Here is a 20,979-nt window from a genome sequence, read left to right as displayed (position 1 = left end):
AGCCTCTATTATATCTCAACTCTCTAGTATGAATAAAAAAGCCAATTTCATTCTATCATTCAACACTATACTTCTCAAACACACCACCCCTCTGTATGACTACAGGTTTCCCCCACCATCCGAAGGTAGAGCGTCCTATGAAACGGTTCGTAAGCTGAAATGTCGTAAAAGCGAAGAAGCAATTACCATTATATGGGAAAAGTTTGTGAGCGTTCGCAGACCCAAAAATAACCTACCAAATCATGCCAAATAACACATAAAACTTAAAATAACAGTAACAGATAGTAAAAGCAGAAATGATATGATGAATATACAGTCTATATAAAGTAGAAATACTTTTCCAGAATCATTGCCGCACTGTTCTCCGTAGCAAAAGTCCCCTGCAAGCACTCTCGGCAGAAACGTGGCGCAAACGCCGTCGTCAAAAACACTCTCTCCAGTACCCAAATCATACCAAACAACACCTAAAAATACACAGCCCATATAAAGTAGAAGTAATGTATGTACAGTGTAGTATCACTTATGGGAATCGGGAAGACATCGAGCACACTGATGATAGTGTGTTAGGCTGAGTCGTCGGAGGTTGGGGTGGTGCAGTGGCCCCCACCCTCCGGGCAGCGACCCGATACCGATCCGCGGAGCATGCAGTGGTACAGCGGTAGCTGGAATGCACTCAGCACATCTTTAAGAAAAAAGTTGAAATAAACAAGCTAATTAATTAGGTGCCGCTCGGCACACAAATGTCAGCCCAGATCAGAGCCTGTCGGCACCTAATTAATTAGCTTGTTTATTTCGGCTTTTTTTCTTAAAGATATGCTGGGTGCCTCCCAGCTACCGAGGCATTCTTCACGGAGCAGTATCTCCCATGGCCAGGGGTTGGGGTGGTAGGACACTGAGGTGTCGTCTGTTTCCATCAGGGCAGGCAGGTCATCTTCTCCTATGACTGCCTGCCTCGATGTTGAAAGTTGAGGTTCGTCGTCTGCTGTGGCTGACGTGGAAGACTTGCTTGACTGCTCAGCCTCGCACATTTTTAGATCATACAGTTCTTTGTAAGGACTCAAACCATCTTGCAAATATGCCCTAAACCGACGTACCCTTTCAAAATTAGAGTCATACTTTATCATTGCAGTGAAAATCTCACGCAGTTGCTTCACGTTCAGTTCCTGGACGACTTCACTCTCGGTCCGTTCGCTACTGCGTTCAGTTTCGATTGTTATCCTTTCCTCTTCCAATTGCATCAGCTCTTCATCTATCAGTTCTTGGTCATGGGATGCCAAAACCTCTCCAACATCACCTTTGTCAACTTCCACAAGCCAAACTCACTTTGTCCTTACTTCATTCACCACGATCGAAACAGGATTACTGGGGAAGATGTGAAAGCACAGTAAGGAATGAACCATCTTGGAGTACGGGTGTCCCCCGCTTTTCAAACGTTCACTTTACGAAACCTCACTGTTACGAAAGACCTACATTACTTACCTGTTTTCGCTAACAGGTGTTTTCACTGTTACGAAAAAAAGTAATCCTGTGCCATTACATCCAAGATCAAATTCAGCTTCCCAAACTACATAGTGCATCATATTTGTTAAAGTTATTATTTTTGTGTTATGTTAAAATGTTTTGATAAATTAATGTCTAAACCACAAGGGACAATCTATACTGAAACATCAGTACCGTATCCTTCTAAGTGCCACTGCTAGATAAAATGATAGATTGAATCCCCAACTGACCTCTGAAGTCGATGCAACAGATCAGTTAACAATATTTCAAAAGGAAGATGTCCTCCGAATTCTGCACAGGACTTATCACTCAGATGAACAAAATAAATTATCTAATCATTAACACAGTACTATTTCTGGTCAGTGTTATGCAAGAAATGCGGCAGTCAAAGTGCAAAGTTAACCGTTGCATTTCTTACAGAAAAATGACACTTTGAAAAGTACTTCACTGTAAAGCACTCAGATTATGAAAAGCAAGTTGTTTCTTCTTCCGCAATGTATTTTCTTATATCAGCAATAATGATCATTGCAAAATACATTCTGAACATTTTATGCTGAGCTATGTGCCCAAGCCAATTGAGGTGCTGTGCAACAAACTTGTTTTGAACTGTAAAATACATTTTAGATTAAAGTTAATTGTCCTTGTATATAAAGAAACTGTAAAGCATTAATGAATCATAAGAATGCAACTTCCACAAATGAACGAATTATGTGTCATTTTTTCATTAAAACATTTCAAGATACTTCCCTGAAAAAAAATCAGTGACTCATACACTACCTTGCATCTCTCTTTAATGTCAAAGTTAACGGCACACTGCAGCTTTCTTAGGCATATAGGGCATAAATCAATTGGACGTCGATCAGACTCATCTAAATGATTGGATCCCTGCATGACGCATTGCAGCCACTGGCAGTGCTGCAAACCAAAAATGTGACCAATCTCATGAGTTAAAGTCTGAAAATGCAGAAGGTTTTATGTTAGTAATGTTGATATAAAAAGCTAAAAACTAACTAGAAAGATACATTTAATGAAGTAATTTTGTCATATTAAATCTCAAAAATATACAAATGATTTTATAACATGACAGATGGAGCTAATTCAGCCCATCAGATCCACTCATTTCATTTTCATGTTCCCCTGCAACTACTCCCTCTCATGTGCCCTCAACTCTCATGTGATTTTTTTCAAACAATAATATACATGAAGAGATGACCGACAATGCCTAATTAACCTACATGCATATCTTGGGATCTGGAATAAAGCCATACACCTGGAGCAAACCCATGCAGTCATAGAAACATAGAAAACAGGTGCAGGAATAGGCCATTCGGCCCTTCGAGCCTGCACTGCCATTTATTATGATCATGGCTGATCACCCAACTCAGAACCCTGCACCAACCTTCCCTCCATAGCCCCTGATCCCCATAGCCACAAGGGCCATATCTAACTCCCTCTTAAATACAGGCAATGAACCAGCCTCAACTGTTTCCTGTGGCAGAGAATTCCACAGATTCACCACTCTCTGTGTGAAGAAGTTTTTCTGAATCACAGTCCTAAAAGGCTTCCCCTTTATCCTCAAACTGTGACCCCTCGTTCTGGACTTCCCCAACATTGGGAACAATCTTCCTGCATCTAGCCTGTCCAATCCCTCTAGGATTTTATACGTTTCAATCAGATCCCCCCTCAATCTTCTAAATTCCAACGAGTACAAGCCTAGTTCATCCAGTCTTCCTTCATATGAAAGTCCTGCCATCCCAGGAATCAATCTGGTGAACCTTCTTTGTACTTCCTCTATGGCAAGGATGTCTTTCCTCAGATTAGGGGACCAAAACTACACACAATACTCCAGGTGTGGTCTCACCAAGGCCTTGTACAACTGCAGTAGTACCTCCCTGCTCCTGTACTCGAATCCTCTCGCTATAAATGCCAGCATACCATTCGCCTTTTTCACCGCCTGCTGTACCTGCATGCCCACTTTCAATGACTGGTGTATAATGACACCCAGGTCTCATTGCACCTCCCCTTTTCCTAATCGGCCACCATTCAGATAATAATCTGTTTTCCTATTTTTGCCACCAAAGTGGATAACTTCACAGTTATCCACATTAAATTGCATCTGCCATGAATTTGTCCACTCACCCAACCTATCCAAGTCACCCTGCATCCTCTTAGCATCCTCCTCACAGCTAACACTGCCGCCCAGCTTCGTGTCATCCGCAAACTTGGAGATGCTGCATTTAATTCCCTCATCCAAGTCATTAATATATATTGTAAATAACTGGGGTCCCAGCACTGAGCCTTGCGGTACCCCACTAGTCACTGCCTGCCATTCTGAAAAGGTCCCGTTTATTCCCACTCTTTGCTTCCTGTCTGCTAACCAATTCTCTATCCACATCAATACCTTACCCCCAATACCGCGTGCTTTAAGTTTGCACACTAATCTCCTGTGTGGGACCTTGTCAAAAGCCTTTTGAAAATCCAAATATACCACATCCACTGGTTCTCCCCTATCCACTCTACTAGTTACATCCTCAAAAAATTCTATGAGATTCGTCAGACATGATTTTCCTTTCACAAATCCATGCTGACTTTGTCCGATGATTTCACCGCTTTCCAAATGTGCTGTTATCACATCTTTGGTATCTGACTCCAGCAGTTTCCTCACCACTGACGTTAGGCAAATCGGTCTATAATTCCCCAGTTTCTCTCTCCCTCCTTTTTTAAAAAGTGGGGTTACATTAGCCACCCTCCAATCCTCAGGAACTAGTCCAGAATCTAACGAGTATTGAAAAATTATCACTAATGCATCCACTATTTCTTGGGTTATTTCCTTAAGCACTCTGGGATGCAGATCATCTGGCCCTGGGGATTTATCTGCCTTTAATCCCTTCAATTTACCTAACACCACTTCCCTACTAACATGTATTTCGCTCAGTTCCTCCATCTCACTGGACCCTCCGTCCCCTACTATTTCTGGAAGATTATTTATGTCCTCCTTAGTGAAGACAGAACCAAAGTAATTATTCAATTGGTCTGCCATGTCCTTGCTCCCCATAATCAATTCACCTGTTTCTGTCTGTAGGGGACCTACATTTGTCTTTACCAGTCTTTTCCTTTTTATATATCTATAAAAGCTTTTACAGTCTGTTTTTATGTTCCCTGCCAGTTTTCTCTCATAATCTTTTTTCCCCTTCCTAATTAAGCCCTTTGTCCTCCTCTGCTGAACTCTGAATTTCTCCCAGTCCTCAGGTGAGCCACTTTTTCTGGCTAATTTGTATGCTTCTTCTTTGGAATTGATACTATCCCTAATTTCTCTTGTCAGCCACGAGTGCACTATCTTCCTTGATTTATTCTTTTGCCAAACTGGGATGAACAATTTTTGTAGTTCATCCACGCAATCTTTAAATGCTTGTCATTGCATATCCACCGTCAATCCTTTAACTGTCATTTGCCAGTCTATCTTAGCTAATTCACGACTCATACCTGCAAAGTTACCCCTCTTTAAGTTCAGAACCTTTGTTTCTGAATTAACTATGTCACCCTCCATCTTAATGAAGAATTCCACCATAGTATGGTCACTCTTACCCAAGGGGCCTCTCACGACAAGATTGCTAATTAACCCTTCCTCATTGCTCAAAACCCAGTCTAGAACAGCCTGCTCTCTAGTTGGTTCCTTGACATGTTGGTTCAAAAAACCATCCCGCATACATTCCAAGAAATCCTCTTCCTCAGCACCTTTACCAATTTGGTTCACCCAATCTACATGTAGATTGAAGTCACCCATTATAACTGCTGTTCCTTTATTGCACACATTTCTAATTTCCTGTTTAATACCATCTCCGACCTCACTACTACTGTTAGGTGGCCTGTACACAACTCCTACCAGCGTTTTCTGCCCCTTAATGTTATGCAGCTCTACCCATATCCATTCCACATCTTCCCGGCTTATGTCCTTCCTTTCTATTGCGTTAATCTCATCTTTAACCGGCAACGCCACCCCACCTCCTTTTCTTTCATGTCTATCCCTCCTGAATATTGAATATCCCTGAACGTTGAGCTCCCATCCTTGGTCACCCTGGAGCCATGTCTCTGTGATCCCAACTATATCATAATCATTAATAACAATCTGCACTTTCAGTTCATCCACCTTGTTACCAATGCTCCTTGCATTGACACACAAAGCCTTCAGGCACTCTTTTACAACTCTCTTAGCCCTTATACAATTATGTTGAAAAGTGGCCCTTTTTGATGCTTGCCCTGGATTTGTCGGCCTGCCACTTTTACTTTTCTCCTTACTACTTTTTGCTTCTACCCTCACTTTACACCCCTCTGTCTCTCTGCACTGGTTCCCATCCCCCTGTTGTGAACTAACCTCCTCTCGCCTAGCCTCTTTAATTTGATTCCCACCCCCCAACCATTCTAGTTTAAAGTCACCTCAGTAGCCCTCGCTAATCTCCCTGCCAGGATATTGGTCCCCCTACGATTCAAGTGTAACCCGTCCTTTTTGTACAGGTCACGCCTGCGCCAAAAGAGGTCCCAATGATCCAAAAACTTGAATCCCTGCCTCCTGCTCCAATCCCTCAGCCACGCATTTATCCTCCACCTCACCGCATTCCTACTCTCACTGTCGCGTGGCACAGGCAGTAATCCCGAGATTACTACCTTGCAGTCCTTTTTCTCAACTCCCTTCCTAGCTCCCTATATTCTCCTTTCAGGACCTCTTCCCTTTTCCTACCTATGTCATTGGTACCTATATGTACCACGACCTCTGGCTCCTCACCCTCCCACTTCAGGATATCTTGAACACGATCAGAAATATCCTGGACCCTGGCACCAGGGAGGCAAACTACCATACGGGTCTCTGGACTGCGTCCACAGAATTGCCTATCTGACCCCCTTACTATTGAGTCCCCTATCGCAACTGCCCTCCTCTTCCTTTCCCTACCCTTCTGAGCTACAGGGCCAGAGTCATGGGAGAAAATGCAAACTCTGCACAGACTTCACACAAGGTTTGAATCGATTACCAGTTAAATTATTGCTGTAAACAGTGAAGGGGTGAGCAATGGCAAGATGAGCCAGGTAGTGTGTTGCAGAATAGTTGTAGATGGAATTCTGATGCCCGTATAGCTGGCCGGGAGCAAGGTTGGATCACTGAAGGTGCCGAAAGGACAAGTTGGGTCCCAGGCAGAGGAGAGTCAGTGCCCGTACACTAGCCCAGTTGTGAGTCTGCATCACTTTGGGCACCAAGCTGATTTGAAGACCTTCCAGGTGAGGCTACACTTCACCTGTGAGTCGGCTGGGGTGATATACTGTGTCCGGTACTCCCAATGTGGCCTTCTATATATTGGCGAGACCCGATGCAGACTGGGAGATTGTTTTACTGAACACCTACGCTCTGTCCGCCAGAGAAAGCAGGATCTCCCAGTGGCCACACATTTTAATTCCACATCCCATTCTGATATGTCTATCCACGGCCTCCTCTACTGTAAAGATGAAGCCACACTCAGGTTGGAGGAACAACATCTGATATTCCGTCTGGGCAGCCTCCACCCTGATGGCATGAACACTGACTTCTCTAACTTCCGCTAATGCCTCACCTCCCCCCCTCGTACCCCATCTGTTATTTATATACACACATTCTTTCTCTCTCTCCTTTTTCTCCCTCTGTCCCTCTCACTTATACCCCTTGCCCGTCATCTGGGTTTTCCCCCCTCCCCCTTTTCCTTCTCCCTGGGCCTCCTGTCCCATAATCCTCTCATATCCCTTTTGCCAATCACCTGTCCAGCTCTTGGCTCCATCCCTCCCCCTCCTATCTTCTCCTATCATTTTGGATCTCCCCCTCCCACTTTTAAATCTCTTACTAGCTCTTCTTTCAGCTAGTCCTGACAAAAGGGCCTCGGCCCGAAACGTCGACTGTACCTCTTCTTAGAGATGCTGCCTGGCCTGCTGCGTTCACCAGCAACTTTGATGTGTGTTGCTTGAAGAGCCCGAGAGTGGCTTTGGACTATGTGATGATGAAATCTAGACCCATTTACCAAGATTCTGAATTGTGACACCTCGGTTAAATTTTAGCTTCCATAAGTTACTGCAGAATTATATTTTTCTGATGCAACAGAAATACTCAAAAAATGTTTTTAAAAAAAATACAATCTCCCCTCTGAATTTAAGATTGTGGAGGCTTTAACAGCTCTCCAGATACAATGAGCAATTGGTCTATTTTTGTGACAACAGTAAAGATTAAATTATCCTTTACTTTCATATCATGAAAATCTTGAGAAGTATCCATACTAAAATTGTATCTAAAATAAACAGAAAGGAATACAAGTGTTACACAACCAAGAGAATGAGGAAACATCCACGAACTTTCCCAAAATAAAACCTTTCCAGGTATTTACAGATAAAATAACTCTCATTAGCTGAAGAACACTTGAAGTCCAATGATTAAGTCTACAAATGCCTATCCTTCCCAAGGTTCACAGAATTTACAAAAGGAAATGAACATTATAAACTCTCTCAGAAAAGAGTATCTAGTTGAAGAAAGTTATACATTTCTCAATTAGGGAGGGAAAATGCAACACTTCCCAAAGTTCTTGCTCCTGATTATAACACCATCTTTGTTTGGACTAAATATTTGTGTACACTTGTCGATGGCAATTGTTGATTGGCACCAAAACACTCTATGATCACTTAGGCTACTAATTCCGAAAACACACATGAACAACAATCCCTTACTTGAGATATCAGTATCCTTTGAATCGTATTTTGCATGAAATTACACTTAGATGAAAAAAAATCAACCCTTTACCATTATAGCTAGGGTACCTAATTCTTTTGCACAGTACCGTAGTAATTTTACATTTTTGAATGTTTACTGCCACAATAAAAACCAAATTTCATGACATATTTGACTGACAATAAACCTGATTCTGAAATGGGTCTCTATTGTGGACTGAGAGTGAGAAGAGGGCAAGGAGAGGGGAATCATGGTTGGGAAACGGGGAAGGAAGAGGAGAGGGAACAGGAAGCACCAGAGAGATATTCTGTAGAGTTCAATAAACCGTTTGTTTGGAATCAAAATGACCTTGCCTGGTGTTTCAGGGCACAATGCGTCTACACTCATGCCACACCATACTCCTGGCATTTGTCCCACACCCCTCCCGCAGCACTCACCCTCGCCATTCCCAACATCCTTTGCTCCTGCAAGTTTTACAAACTTGCTCTCCCCACTCCACATTGACAAATACAGTACTGTACAAAAGTCCTAGGCACCCTAGCTATATACGTTGCCTATAAAAAGTATTCACACACCCCAAGTAGTTTTCATATTTTATTGTTTTTCAACATTGAATCACAGCGGATTTAATTTGGCTCTGACACTGATCAACAGAAAAAGACTTGTGTCAAAATGAAAACAGACCGAATTAATCTGAATTAATTACAACTATAAAAACACAAAATAATTGATTGCATGATTATTCATCCTCCTTTCACACACCAAATCATCACTGGTGTAGCCAACTGGTTTTAGAAGTCACATAATTAGTTAAATAGAAATCGGGTGTTGGAGACCTGTGTGCAGTCAAGGTGTTCCAATTGATTGTAGTAAAAATACACCTGTACTTTGAAGGTCCAACTGCTGGTGTGTCAGTATCCTGGCAAAAACTTCACCCAAGAAAATAAAAGAATACTCCAAGCAACTCTGCAAAAAGGTTATTAAAAAGCACAAGTCAGGAGATGGATACAAGAAAATTTCCAAGACACTGAATATCCCTTGGAGTGCAGTTAAGTCAATTATCAAGAAATGGAAAGAACATGGCACAGCTGCAAATCTGCCCAGAGCAGGCCGTCCTCAAAAACTGAGCGACCACGCAAGGAGTATAGTCAGAAAGGCCATCAAGAGACCTATGACAAAACTGGAAGAGTTACAAGTTTCAGTGGCTGAGATGGGACAGTGGCAAAGAGAAAGCCACTGTTGAAAGTGACTCACATGATATCTCAGCTAGAGTTTGCCAGAAGGCATGTGGGAGACTGAAGTCAGCTGGAAGGTTCTATGATATGCTGAAACCAACATTGAGATCTTTGCCCATCAAACTAAACACTGTGTGGGAATGCTTCACTGTAGCAGGCCCTGGAAGGCTTATGAAGGTGGAGAGTAAAATGAATGCAGCAAAATACAAGAAAATCCTGGAGGAAAACCTGATGCAGTCTGCAAGAGAACTGCAACTTGGGAGAAGGATTTGTTTTCCAGCAAGACAAATGACAAAGCTACACAGATATGGCTTATAAACAACAAAGTTAATGTTTTGGTGTGGCCGTCAGAGTCCAGACCTCAATCCAATTGAGAATTTGTGGTTGGACTTGAAAAAGGTTGTTGACTCACAATCCCCATGCAATCTGACAAAGCTTGAGCAGTTTTGTAAAGGAGGATGGGGAAAAATTGCAGTGTCCAGATGTGCAAAGCTGATAGAGACGTATCCACACACTCAAGGCTGTAATTGCTGCCAAAGGTGCCTCTACTAAATACTGACTTGAAGAGGTAAATACCTCTGCAATTATTTTGTTTTTTATATTTCTAATTTAGATTACTTTGCAGAGATCAGTTTTCACTTGACACAAAAGAGTCTTTTTCTGTTTTTTTTTTAGTCTTTTTCTGTTGATCAGTGTCAAAAAAAGTCTAATTAAATCCACTGAGATTCAATGTTGTAAAACAATAAAACATGAAAATCTCCAAGGGGTGGGGTGGTGAATATCTTTTTATAAGCACTGCATATACTTTTGGTTCTTGATTTTTGATAAAGATCAAAAATTTAATGAAACCCTCAGATTGACTCATTTTATTTACGAATCAAAACTGCAATAAGCTACAGCTAGATACCCAAAAAATAGATGTTCAGGTATTGGGGAATATTGAGGTTAGCATAGGGGAATTCTGCTGATGTTAAAGATCACCTGTGGTCCTATTGAATAATCAAACAAATACAAGAAGCCAAATGCCTTACTCCTCCTCCCATTTCTTTTGTGCGTATTACATACACACCTACCTTGCATGATCTTAACAGCAGCTCGCTTGTTATGGACGGTGTGTAGTATTCATCAAAAACTGAATAATCACTAGGAACTACAGGCTGCTTGCCCTTCAGTTTTCCCTTATAATTTATGGTGTAAAATTCATCATCATATCTGGCAAAACTGAAAATACCTATTCCTGAAAGAAGTGCATTAAAGAGAAACAGTTTATACTAACAGTTATTTCAGCATTTCTTCTGATAACACAAAGTAAATTAAATGCTTAAATAAAAATCTACAATCAATGCCTCATCTATTGAAAATGCATCAAGGCTATAGCATTTGGTTAAAATACCTCATTGCCAAAAAAATTACTTCTAATGAAAGAGTATGTTGAAGAAAAATGCCTAAGACATTCAAAAATTTCAAAAGAATTTACTACTACTTTTTTCGAACGTTGTGGTAATAATGTCACAATTCAGAACCTTGGTAAACATAAGTTCAGTGTGGTATAAAATTAGAATTACTAAGCGTGGTGCTTAGTATTTAGAAGGACATGGATACAGAGTAGTTAGAACTGCTGTCTCAAAGCTTAATGACTGATAATTGATTACATAATCTTGGGTAAAGTCTATGTAATGTTTGCACTTTCTCCCCATGTGGTTCTTCTGGGCGTTATAGTTTTCTCCTGCATCCCAAAGACATACTGGTAGGTTAACAAGATATTGTAAATCACTCTTTTTTGTAGATTATTAGCGAAATGAATCAAAACAGAGTTGATGGATATATTGAGAGAGAATAAGTTGCAGGACTACAGGAAATAAAGGGGATTATTGCTCTCCTGGAACAGATGTGGTTCTGATGGGTCGAATTGCCTCTATGTTAAATACAAAAATAATAATAGTATTGTATTGCTTATTGAGATTAGGCGATGATCCAAATTCCAAAATTAGTTGAAAGTTATATCACTTTAACAAAAAGCGGTCAATTTCTTTTCTACCAAATCAGCATAGAGCCTCACATCAAAACAAAAAAAAGCGGAAAAACCTCTGCGCACTAACATTAGCTATCACAGCCTTATTAGTAGAAATAAAAATGGACAGTTCTCTCAATCCTCCACAATAACATAAGATCATAAGACATAGGAGCAGAACTATGCCACTTAGCCAATCGAGTCTGTTCCACCAGTCCATCATGGCTGATGTATTATCCCTCTCAACCTCGAACCCAATTCTCCCCATAACGTTTGATGCCCTGACTAACTAAGAACCTATTAACCTTCATTTAAAATATACTCAATGACTTGGCCTCCACAGCCATCCATGGCAATGAAGTTAACAGATTCACCACCCTCTGGCTAAATAAATTTCTTCCGATCTCTGTTCTAAATGGTTGTCTCTCTATTTACTCTGTCTAGGCCTTTCAATATTCAACAGTCCAACATTTAAAAGAATTTCTTATTTTCAATTTCGAAGTCTAGGGAGTTGAATTACTAGGGAGGTGTCAGCAAAGGGGCTCCTGCCAATACAACTGGCAGCAGTTCCTCCAGACATTCTACACAGGCAAATCAGCTGCTCCTACCTGTGCCTTTTCAGTTACTTTATTCACTTTATTACAAGGCTGCCCAGGATGAGAAACCAAGGTCATACACCAAGGCAGTAAATGATTATATCCTTAAGGCAGCATCCAAAGTTGAAGGCCATGTGAGTGAAACTCCATTATAAAAGACATGAGTGTTACATGAGAATTATAAAGGTTAACAGGAGCAAAAGGAACAGGAAGTAGGAATATAGAAGCCCTGAGGATCTTTACCTTCTGTGAGGGATGCCTGTCCAAAAACAAAATTCCATGAATCTTCTGGATAAAGATCAATCATTGTAATTCCAACAATGCAGAAGGCATCTTTGGGCTTTCTCTTCTTTAGATATTTGAGAATACCACCTACATCAAAAGCAAGAGTTTTACAACAGCAAACTTATTAAGAATCACACTGGCAACAAAGTATAAAGTTGGGTCTTCGGTTAATCAAGGCAGCTGTTTATTTGGGACACTGAGGACAAGAGGCTGTTGCTGAACAGTTTCTAACTAGCGTCAGTTGTGTGCACTTATGTGGCTATTAGACACATCACGCTTAAAGCGATCAGTTTTTAAAATAGAATCAGTTGCATGTCTTTATGTTCATAAAGCAGTGACTTTTGTCACTGATAGTTGGCAAGAAATTAGCAGGAAGACAAGTTTTGTTCACTGAGATTTCTGCATTCAGACCTGGAGGCGCTGGAAACTGCTGGGAACAAAAATGAAACAATTTCATTACTTCAACAAGTTAGGAATTACAAAGAATTTGAAGGTATTGACAATCATCTTGAATGTTACAAGAAAAATGAAGATCCGGGGGATGTAATTGTCAAAAGTATTGTATGAAAGCAATCCATTACAGGCACTAGGTGACTATGTTGATTTTGATTATTTACAGTCAAATAAAACAACACAAAATGAATTCTTCTGTCAGTAACTATTAGGCACTGGCACACAGTTTTAAAGTACTGTGGTAGTATTGGCAGTGTTCTAATTCGTTCTGTATGTTTCACTTAAGTGGTAGTCTGTCTTTTTTTAATACAGTTCTTAATCATTTCCATAAAATCTTGGCTCATTGGGGTAGCCACTCAATTGAGTCAAAACATACTTGTCCCAATTTGTCCCAATTAACCTGAAATCACTGTATTTTAGATACTGCTAAAAATGTATGAGTCTATTCACAAACAAATCTGCATTAATATTTAAGAAAATATTTTTTAAAAATTTGCCCTTGCTCTTGAATCCAACATTGTATCCTTGTATTCCTACTCAAATTCTTTACATTGTTTCCTGATTTTGCCAGAAGCTTGAGCCAGATGATTAAGATACATGGGATCCATGGTGACTTGGCTGTTTGGTTTCAAAATTGGATTCTCGCAGAGGTCAGATAGTAGTGGTTGATAGGTCTTAATCCTGTTGAAGGTGTATTACTAGTGGATTTCTTCAGAGACCAGTACTGATGCCTCTGCTGTTTTGTATGCAAATAACTAACTTGGATGAAAATGTGGACGAGTGGGTTAGTAAGTTTGCAGATATCGCAAGGATTGGTGGCAATGTGGATTGGATAAAAGATTGCCAAAGGATAGAGTGCTGTAGATATTGCAGCTAGGCAGAGAAATGGCAGATCAAGTTTAACACACTTCGGGAGATCAAATGTAAAGGGCAGGTACTTGGTTAATGGGAGGACTCTTAACAACACTGATTTGCAGAGAGAATCTTGGGGGTCTAAGTACACAGCTCCTTGAAAGTGGTAAGTTAATAGGATGGTAAAGGTGACATATAGCATGCTAGCAGGAAGTTCAAGAGTCAATAAGTTATGTTGCAGTTTCATTAAACTACATGTGGAGTATTGCATTCAGTTCAGTTCATACCATTATAGGAGGGATATGGTGGCTTTGGAGAGGGTTCAGGTTTACCAGGATGCTGTCTGGACTAGATGACATGCACTATCAAATCAAGTTTAATTATCATTTAGACCATACATGGATACAGTCGAATGAGACAGCATTCCTATGCGGCCCAGGTGCATACACACACACACATTCAAAATAGCGAGAGAAAAAAAACACACACACATCATTACACAAGAAAACACATATATAGTCCAAGTTCCTGAGCGCCATGCAAATCGTTTACTTGGACTGCAGCAGCAGGCAAGCCTGCCCAATGCCTTGTCCTCACTATGACTGAGGCCACACTGCTGCTTATTGCCTATCTCGCCATCAAACAAGGAAAACAGACCTGTGGCATCTCACATCATCAATGTCCAACAGGGTCTCGCCATCACAAGAGAAACGTCCACAACAGTCGCTCATGGTTACACTGCACACTGCTTTTGTGCACCAAATCCGATGTCTTCAAAAAGCAGGCAGTAGCACAGTCTTCACCCAGGTCAGCTCCTCTGAACCTTCCTCCTGGCCCATCCACCAGCTCCTTCCGCTCGCTGCCCATCCGCCAGTTCCTCCTTCCCCCACCCTCCCCGCCGAGTCAAAATGCCTAAAACTAGAGGCAGGCATTGGTGTGATTCAAGATTGTCAGTCTTCAGTACACAGTGTAATGGAGAATATGTAAGGCAAGCTTTTTTAAAAAAAAGAGGCAAGTGGCAATGCAGTACTGGGGTGGTGGAGGAGGCAGACGTGATAGAGGCATTTAAGAGGCTCTTAGGTAGGTGCTTAATTATGCAATAGAAAGCTATGGATCATGAGTAAGCAGAAGGGATTCATCTAATTAGTTAAGTGCACAGAATAGAGCAAAGGGCCTATTCCAGTGCTATACTGTTCTATGTGCTATAGCTCCTCCCAGTGCCAATCTACATGCTTTAATTCAAATTACCACTCACACTGAAAAAGGCTTTTAATATTCCAAACAGAGAAACAGTAGAAATTGAATGGCAGGAAATGAACAGATGATCAATTAGGTTTGCTCCACAACACTGTGACCAATGCAGTCTTTGCACTACTCTCACCATTTCAGAATATTATGTTTAAAGAGGCTACTACTACTCAGCAGTAATAAATAGGAGACTTTCCAGACTTTTCATTTAGGGGTTCAGATACTATCCCATAAAGTTTAGAAAATGAGGGAAATTGAGAGTTTTTGTTATATATTGAAAACCAATGTTACTTTATATACAGCATAAATCCAGCTGGCTCAATTTATCTAAGTGCCATCCCCAAGCAGGTACAAAAAAACACAATGGCTCCATTTATATCTTTCTAATTTATGTAAAATTATTAACTACACTTCATAGTAGATTAACAATAACACTGGGATAACTTATTTCTAATGTAAGTTCCTTCATTTTTTACCAGTAAAAAATACTAAGTAATAGTACCTGTATGAATCTGCAGATTTTCTGAATATTTATTCATACGGAACATACAACCAGTGTGTGATACCAAAATTGGTTCCTGGAATTCCACCTTCAGCCCAAAGAAAAATGCCTCACAATATTCTTTTAACCAATGTATGTACATATTGGTAGTTGCCTCCGAGTCACCAAACGAACCTGAACATACAACATAAATTTGTATAGCAATTCAAGAAAAGTTTGAAATCCAATAAAATTCTTAGTTACCCAGCTAGTCAAAGATCATTGAAACCTCTTCTAATTTCATATTAAAATACTTCAACTGAAACCATTCATAACTTAAAATGTCATAAGGTACCAAAAATAATTTAAGCATAATCTTATTACATTTGTTATTGCTTATCTACAAATAACTGGTAAGAACATATAAATATATTTGAGTTAGGAATGCAGGGAAGAATAACAGTTACAACAAAATTGTGAACCATAGCCATCTTCAGTAGATGAATAATGCAGTCTTATTTCCTGTAATAAAATACAATAGCCAAGGCTTAATGCTATTACTTTTTCTCATATTATCCTGGAATTGTTAAAACAGAATGCCATTAGATTTAAATATCCGTTAGCCCATTTGGTCCAGTCTCTTTGAGTCTTAAAATTTTTTCTGTGAAGTTCACAAATTTACATGGTACAAGCTCTGGTTTTAATTGTCATTGACAATGAATACAGACTAAATTGCAGTGAATTCCAATTATATTTTGAACTTACTCGAATCTTACGTACTTTCGTCCTTACTTGCAGAACTATTTCATAGATTAATATACAGCATTTCTGTCTTTAACAAACTAAGTACCTTAACCCTTAGATACCATGATTTATCTATTCATTTTCTAAATTGCAAAAACTCACTTATTCACAATTATGGTATCAGTCAAGTGCCCAGGCATTTCACTAACCACTTTATTTCCTTAAGCAACACACATCAAAGTTGCTGGTGAACACAGCAGGCCAGGCAGCATCTCTAGGAAGAGGTACGGTCGACGTTTCGGGCCGAGACCCTTCGTCAGGACTAAGTTAGTAAGTTAGTCCTGACGTAGGGTCTCGGCCCGAAACGTCGACCGTACCTCTTCCTAGAGATGCTGCCTGGCCTGCTGTGTTCACCAGCAACTTTGATGTGTGTTGCTTGAATTTCCAGCATCTGCAGAAATCCTCGTGTTTACTTGATTTCCTTAAATCCCTTTACAGCCTTTTTGAGTGCACATGAAACCACCTAGTTTTATAGCAAAAAGTTTCAAAATAAGACAATTCAATACAAGTCCAAGTCGACTGGACACACCAAGTGCTAAAGTGGCTGAAATACTTTATATTTCTCAATCCAAACAGTACCTAAGTTTTCCCAACCATTTACTTTTGCAAATCAATGTAGCTTCAGTTTCTAATACTATACTATTTTCGATTTAACCTCTGTTCAAAATTAAAATAATTTTACCTTCATTCATTTAATTTGATTGAAATAGTTTTACAGAATCATACCAATGATTTGAATGTAAATTACATTCTTCCCAGGAACTGGTGTTTTCCTGTGTGGGTTGCTGTAAAATGTGTAGAAATCTTGCTTTGGTTCAGGGTGACTACAGATCCAATCGGACTTTGATTGTAACTCAATAGGTTTGAAAAGAATACTATTTCCACTAAGTGCTTCTTCTAGGAATCTTTTCACACTTGGGCTGTATTTCTGGTACAAGTCAATAAGGTCCTTATGATCAGAAATTAAAGCTGCCCTCAGCATCTCTTCACTGTGTTTGATTGTCTCCATTGGAAAAAAATTACTACAAAACAAAATTAAAACTCAGTATTAATTTCATTAGCTTCAGTTTCTTTTGTCTTTGCATAAACATCAAGCAACAAATAATTTTGCACTTAAATTCTTCATTTTGTATTCAGTTGTGTAAATAATCTATCCATTGAGTTGAATAAGAAATACTAACCTTATCAGCACTGCTCGAATCATACAGCTCTTCTCCAAGCTGAATCACAATTTAGTGTCATCTTTTTAACTTGGATTTAAAGCTCTCAATTCCTTAATTTATGAATAATGGCTAGGCGAGACTCATATACTCCTCATTCTTACTGTGTGACTTTCAATTGATTCCATACCCAAAAGATTCTATTCAAGACAAAAGAGTCTACAGATGCTTGAATACAGAACAAAAAAACAGAACTCTGATAATGACTTACATGTTTTGCCTCTACAGATGCTGTTTGACCTGCTCAGTATTTTCAGGTATGGTTCAATTCTTAACACTCTACTCTCATAGTTATAAACGTCACTTGAGTACAAACATCTTGGCCAAGTTCAACTTTGCACTGCAGTTCTGAGACCTTATCTATACTGTCAAGTGGACCGAAAAGATCTGGATGCATTATTTCAAAGAACAGTGTTACACACAGTATTTTGAATTTGTCAGCAAATCCAAGATCCCACAAACTTCTTTGACAGTGCCAAGAATAATCCAGAGGCAAAAACTATAAAGGACACTGGTAAATTTGATAACAATTAGTATACATTTCTCAAGGTCTAGGTATCAGACATGATGAGCCTGAAGCTATTGAGACATCCTTATCCACTTGGCAAACAATTATGCATATATCACTGCCTTTAAACAGCATGATGGTAATGGCCTGCATCCTTCTTTCCTCTGCATGTACATGCATATGGGAAGAGTAACGATGCAGCAGGTACAAACGTGTAGTTCAGAAAAATTTCCTTAATCAGTACATGGATATCCCAACAAGACAGTGTGCAATAAGAACTCTATTAGGGACTCAGGCAGGGCAAGTGACAGAAATTTGTGCAGGGGAACACTGTACATCTAGTGACCAAAATCCCATTAGTTTCAAGGTAATTATGGAAAAAGATAGGCCTGGTCCTCAGGTTGAGATACTAAGTTGGAGAAAGGCCAATTCTGATGGTATCAGTAAAGATCTGGCAAGTGTAGACTGATTCAAAGTTCAAACTAAAATTTATTATCAGAATACATACATGTCACCACATACAACCTTGAGATTCTATTTCTGCGGGCACACTTTAGCAAATCCATAGAAAAGAAACTGTAAGCATCAGGAACTGTTAGCTGTAAACAAACTGTGCAAATGCAGATATAAATAAATAGCAATAAATAATCAGTATGAAATAACTATATAAGAGTCCTTAAATGAGCGTAGGTCTCCCCTTTTGTTGAACAACTTGATGGTTGAGGGGTAGTAACTGTTCTTGAACCTGGTGGTGCAAATCCTGAGGCACTGTACCTTCTACCTGATGGCAGCAGCAAAAAAAGAGCATGGCCTGGCTGATGAGGATCTTTGATGATGGATGCTGCTTTTCTAGGGCAATGTTTCACGTACAAACCCCATTTCCAGAAAAGTTGGGATATTTTCCAAAATGCAATAAAAACAAAAATCTGTGATATGTTAATTCACGTGAACCTTTACTTAACTGACAAAAGTACAAAGAAAAGATTTTCAATAGTTTTACTGACCAACTTAATTGTATTTTGTAAATATACTCAAATTTAGAATTTGATGGCTGCAACACACTCAACAAAAGTTGGGACAGAGGCATGTTTACCATTGTGTTACATCACCTTCCCTTTTAATAACACTTATTAATCATTTTGGAACTGAGGATACTAATTGTAGTAGATTTGCAATTGGAAATTTTGTCCATTCTTGCTTTATATAAGACTTCAGCTGCTCAACAGTCCGTGGTGTCTGTTGTCTGATTCTCCTCTTCATGATGCGCCATACATTTTCAATAGGAGATAGATCTGGACTGGCAGCAGGCCAGTCAAGCACACGCACTCTGTGTCTACAAAGCCACACTGTTGTAGCCTGTGCAGAATGTGGTCTGGCATTGTCCTGCTGAAATAAGCATGGACGCCCCTGGAAGAGACGTTGCCTTGATGGCAACATATGTCTCTCTAAAATCCTAATGTACGCCTCAGAGTCAATGGTACCTTCACATACATGCAACTCACCCATGCTGTGGGCACTGATGCACCCCATACCATCATAGATGCTGGCTTTTGCACCTTTCGCTGATAACAATCTGGATGGTCGTTTTCATCTCTGGCACGGAGAACTCGACGCCCGTTTTTCCGAAAACTAGCTGAAATGTGGACTCATATGACCACAGCACACGGTTCCACAGTCTTTCGGCCCATCTGAGATGAGCTCGGGCCCAGAGAACTCGCTGGCATTTCTGCATAGAGTTGATGTATGGCTTCCTCCTTACGTAATAATAGTTTCAAGTTGCGTTTCTGGATGCAGCGACGGACTGTGTTGAGTGACAATGGTTTTCCGAAGTACTCCCAAGCCCAGGTGGCTATAATAGTCACAGTAGCATGACGGTTTCTTAGGCAGTGCCGCCTGTGGGCTCGAAGATCACACGCATTCAACAGTGGTTTCTGACCTTGCCCTTTATGCACTCAGATGTCTCTGAATTCTCTAAATCTTTTCACAATATTATGTACTGTAGATGTTGAAAGACCTAAATTCTCTGCAATCTTGCATTGAGAAATGTTCCTTTTGAACTAACAATTCTCTCACGAATTTTGGCACAAAGGGGTGAGCCACGACCCATCCTTGCTTGCAAAGATTGAGCCTTTGATGGACTCTACTTTTATAACCAGTCATGATACCTCACCTGCTACCAATTAACCTGCTTAATGTGGAGTCTTCCAAACCGGTGTTACTTGAATATTCTGTGCACTTTTCAATCTTATTTTAACTGCCTCCCAACTTTTGTTGAGTGTGTTGCAGCCATCAAATTCTAAATTTGTGTATATTTACAAAATACAATTAAATTGGTCAGTAAAACTATTCAAAATCTTTTCTTTGTACTTTTGTCAGTTAAATAAAGGTTCACGTGAATTAACATATCACAGATCTTTGTTTTTATTGCATTTTGGAAAATATCCCAACTTTTCTGGAAATGGGGTTTGTAGATGTGCTCAGTGGTTGGAAGGGTTTTACCCATGATGTACTAGGCCAAATTCACTAGCTTCTGAGGGACCTTCCACTCAAAGGCATTGGTGTTTCCATACCAGGTGTAATGTAGCCAGTCAGTACACTTTCCACCAAACATCTGTAGAAGTTTGCCAAGGTTTTCAATTCATGTCGAACCTCCATAGACACCTGTGGAAGCAGAGGTGCTATCATGCTTTCTTCACAATAACATTTATATGATGGGTTACAGGACAAGTCCTCTGAGATACTGACACCCAGGAATTTAAAGTTATTGACTGACCCTCTCCACCTCTGATCTTCTGATGACTACCAGCTCATGAACCTCTGGTTTCCCTCTCCTGAAGTCTACAATCAGTTTCTTGGTCTTATTGACAATGAGTGAGAGGTTGTTGGTATTACACCACTTAGCCAAGTTTTCAATCACCCCCCTGCATGCTGAATTATCACCCCCTTTGATACAGCCCACAACAGTGGTGTTGTCAGCAAACTTGCATATGGTGTTGGAGCTGTACTTGAGGAGGTCCCACATGGAAGGCTGGTTAAGGTTCAGTCACTTAGCA

At 40.1% G+C, this 20,979-nt stretch overlaps 2 protein-coding genes across 5 annotated transcripts in view; both read right to left on the bottom strand.

Annotated features, from left to right (window-relative positions):
• The window catches only part of LOC140187360 (archaemetzincin-2), a 41,896-nt gene that overhangs the window by 17,841 nt on the left and 3,076 nt on the right, over positions 1–20,979 (bottom strand). Inside the window, exons 3-8 of one of the 4 annotated variants that reach the window (XM_072242609.1) lie at positions 17,380–17,558; positions 16,925–17,220; positions 15,416–15,589; positions 12,319–12,447; positions 10,542–10,705; positions 2,278–2,454 (exon numbers count right to left, since the gene is read on the bottom strand). In XM_072242609.1, coding sequence (XP_072098710.1) covers positions 2,278–2,454; positions 10,542–10,705; positions 12,319–12,447; positions 15,416–15,589; positions 16,925–17,220; positions 17,380–17,402 — 963 coding nt within the window. In that variant the 5' untranslated portion in view covers positions 17,403–17,558. Of the gene's footprint in view, positions 1–2,277; positions 2,455–10,541; positions 10,706–12,318; positions 12,448–15,415; positions 15,590–16,924; positions 17,221–17,379; positions 18,413–18,434; positions 18,817–20,979 lie in introns of those variants that run through there. The other 3 variants (XM_072242612.1, XM_072242610.1, XM_072242611.1) reach the window with 3 other exon arrangements.
• arsg (arylsulfatase G) overlaps positions 1–20,979 on the bottom strand; it is a 269,510-nt gene that overhangs the window by 245,458 nt on the left and 3,073 nt on the right. The window lies entirely within an intron of this gene.

Source organism: Mobula birostris, chromosome 24 (assembly GCF_030028105.1).
Source record: "Mobula birostris isolate sMobBir1 chromosome 24, sMobBir1.hap1, whole genome shotgun sequence".
In the NCBI taxonomy this organism is placed as follows: domain Eukaryota; kingdom Metazoa; phylum Chordata; class Chondrichthyes; order Myliobatiformes; family Myliobatidae; genus Mobula; species Mobula birostris.
Note: the sequence above shows the minus strand (reverse complement) of the source record. Positions and strands in the feature narration are given on the sequence as shown.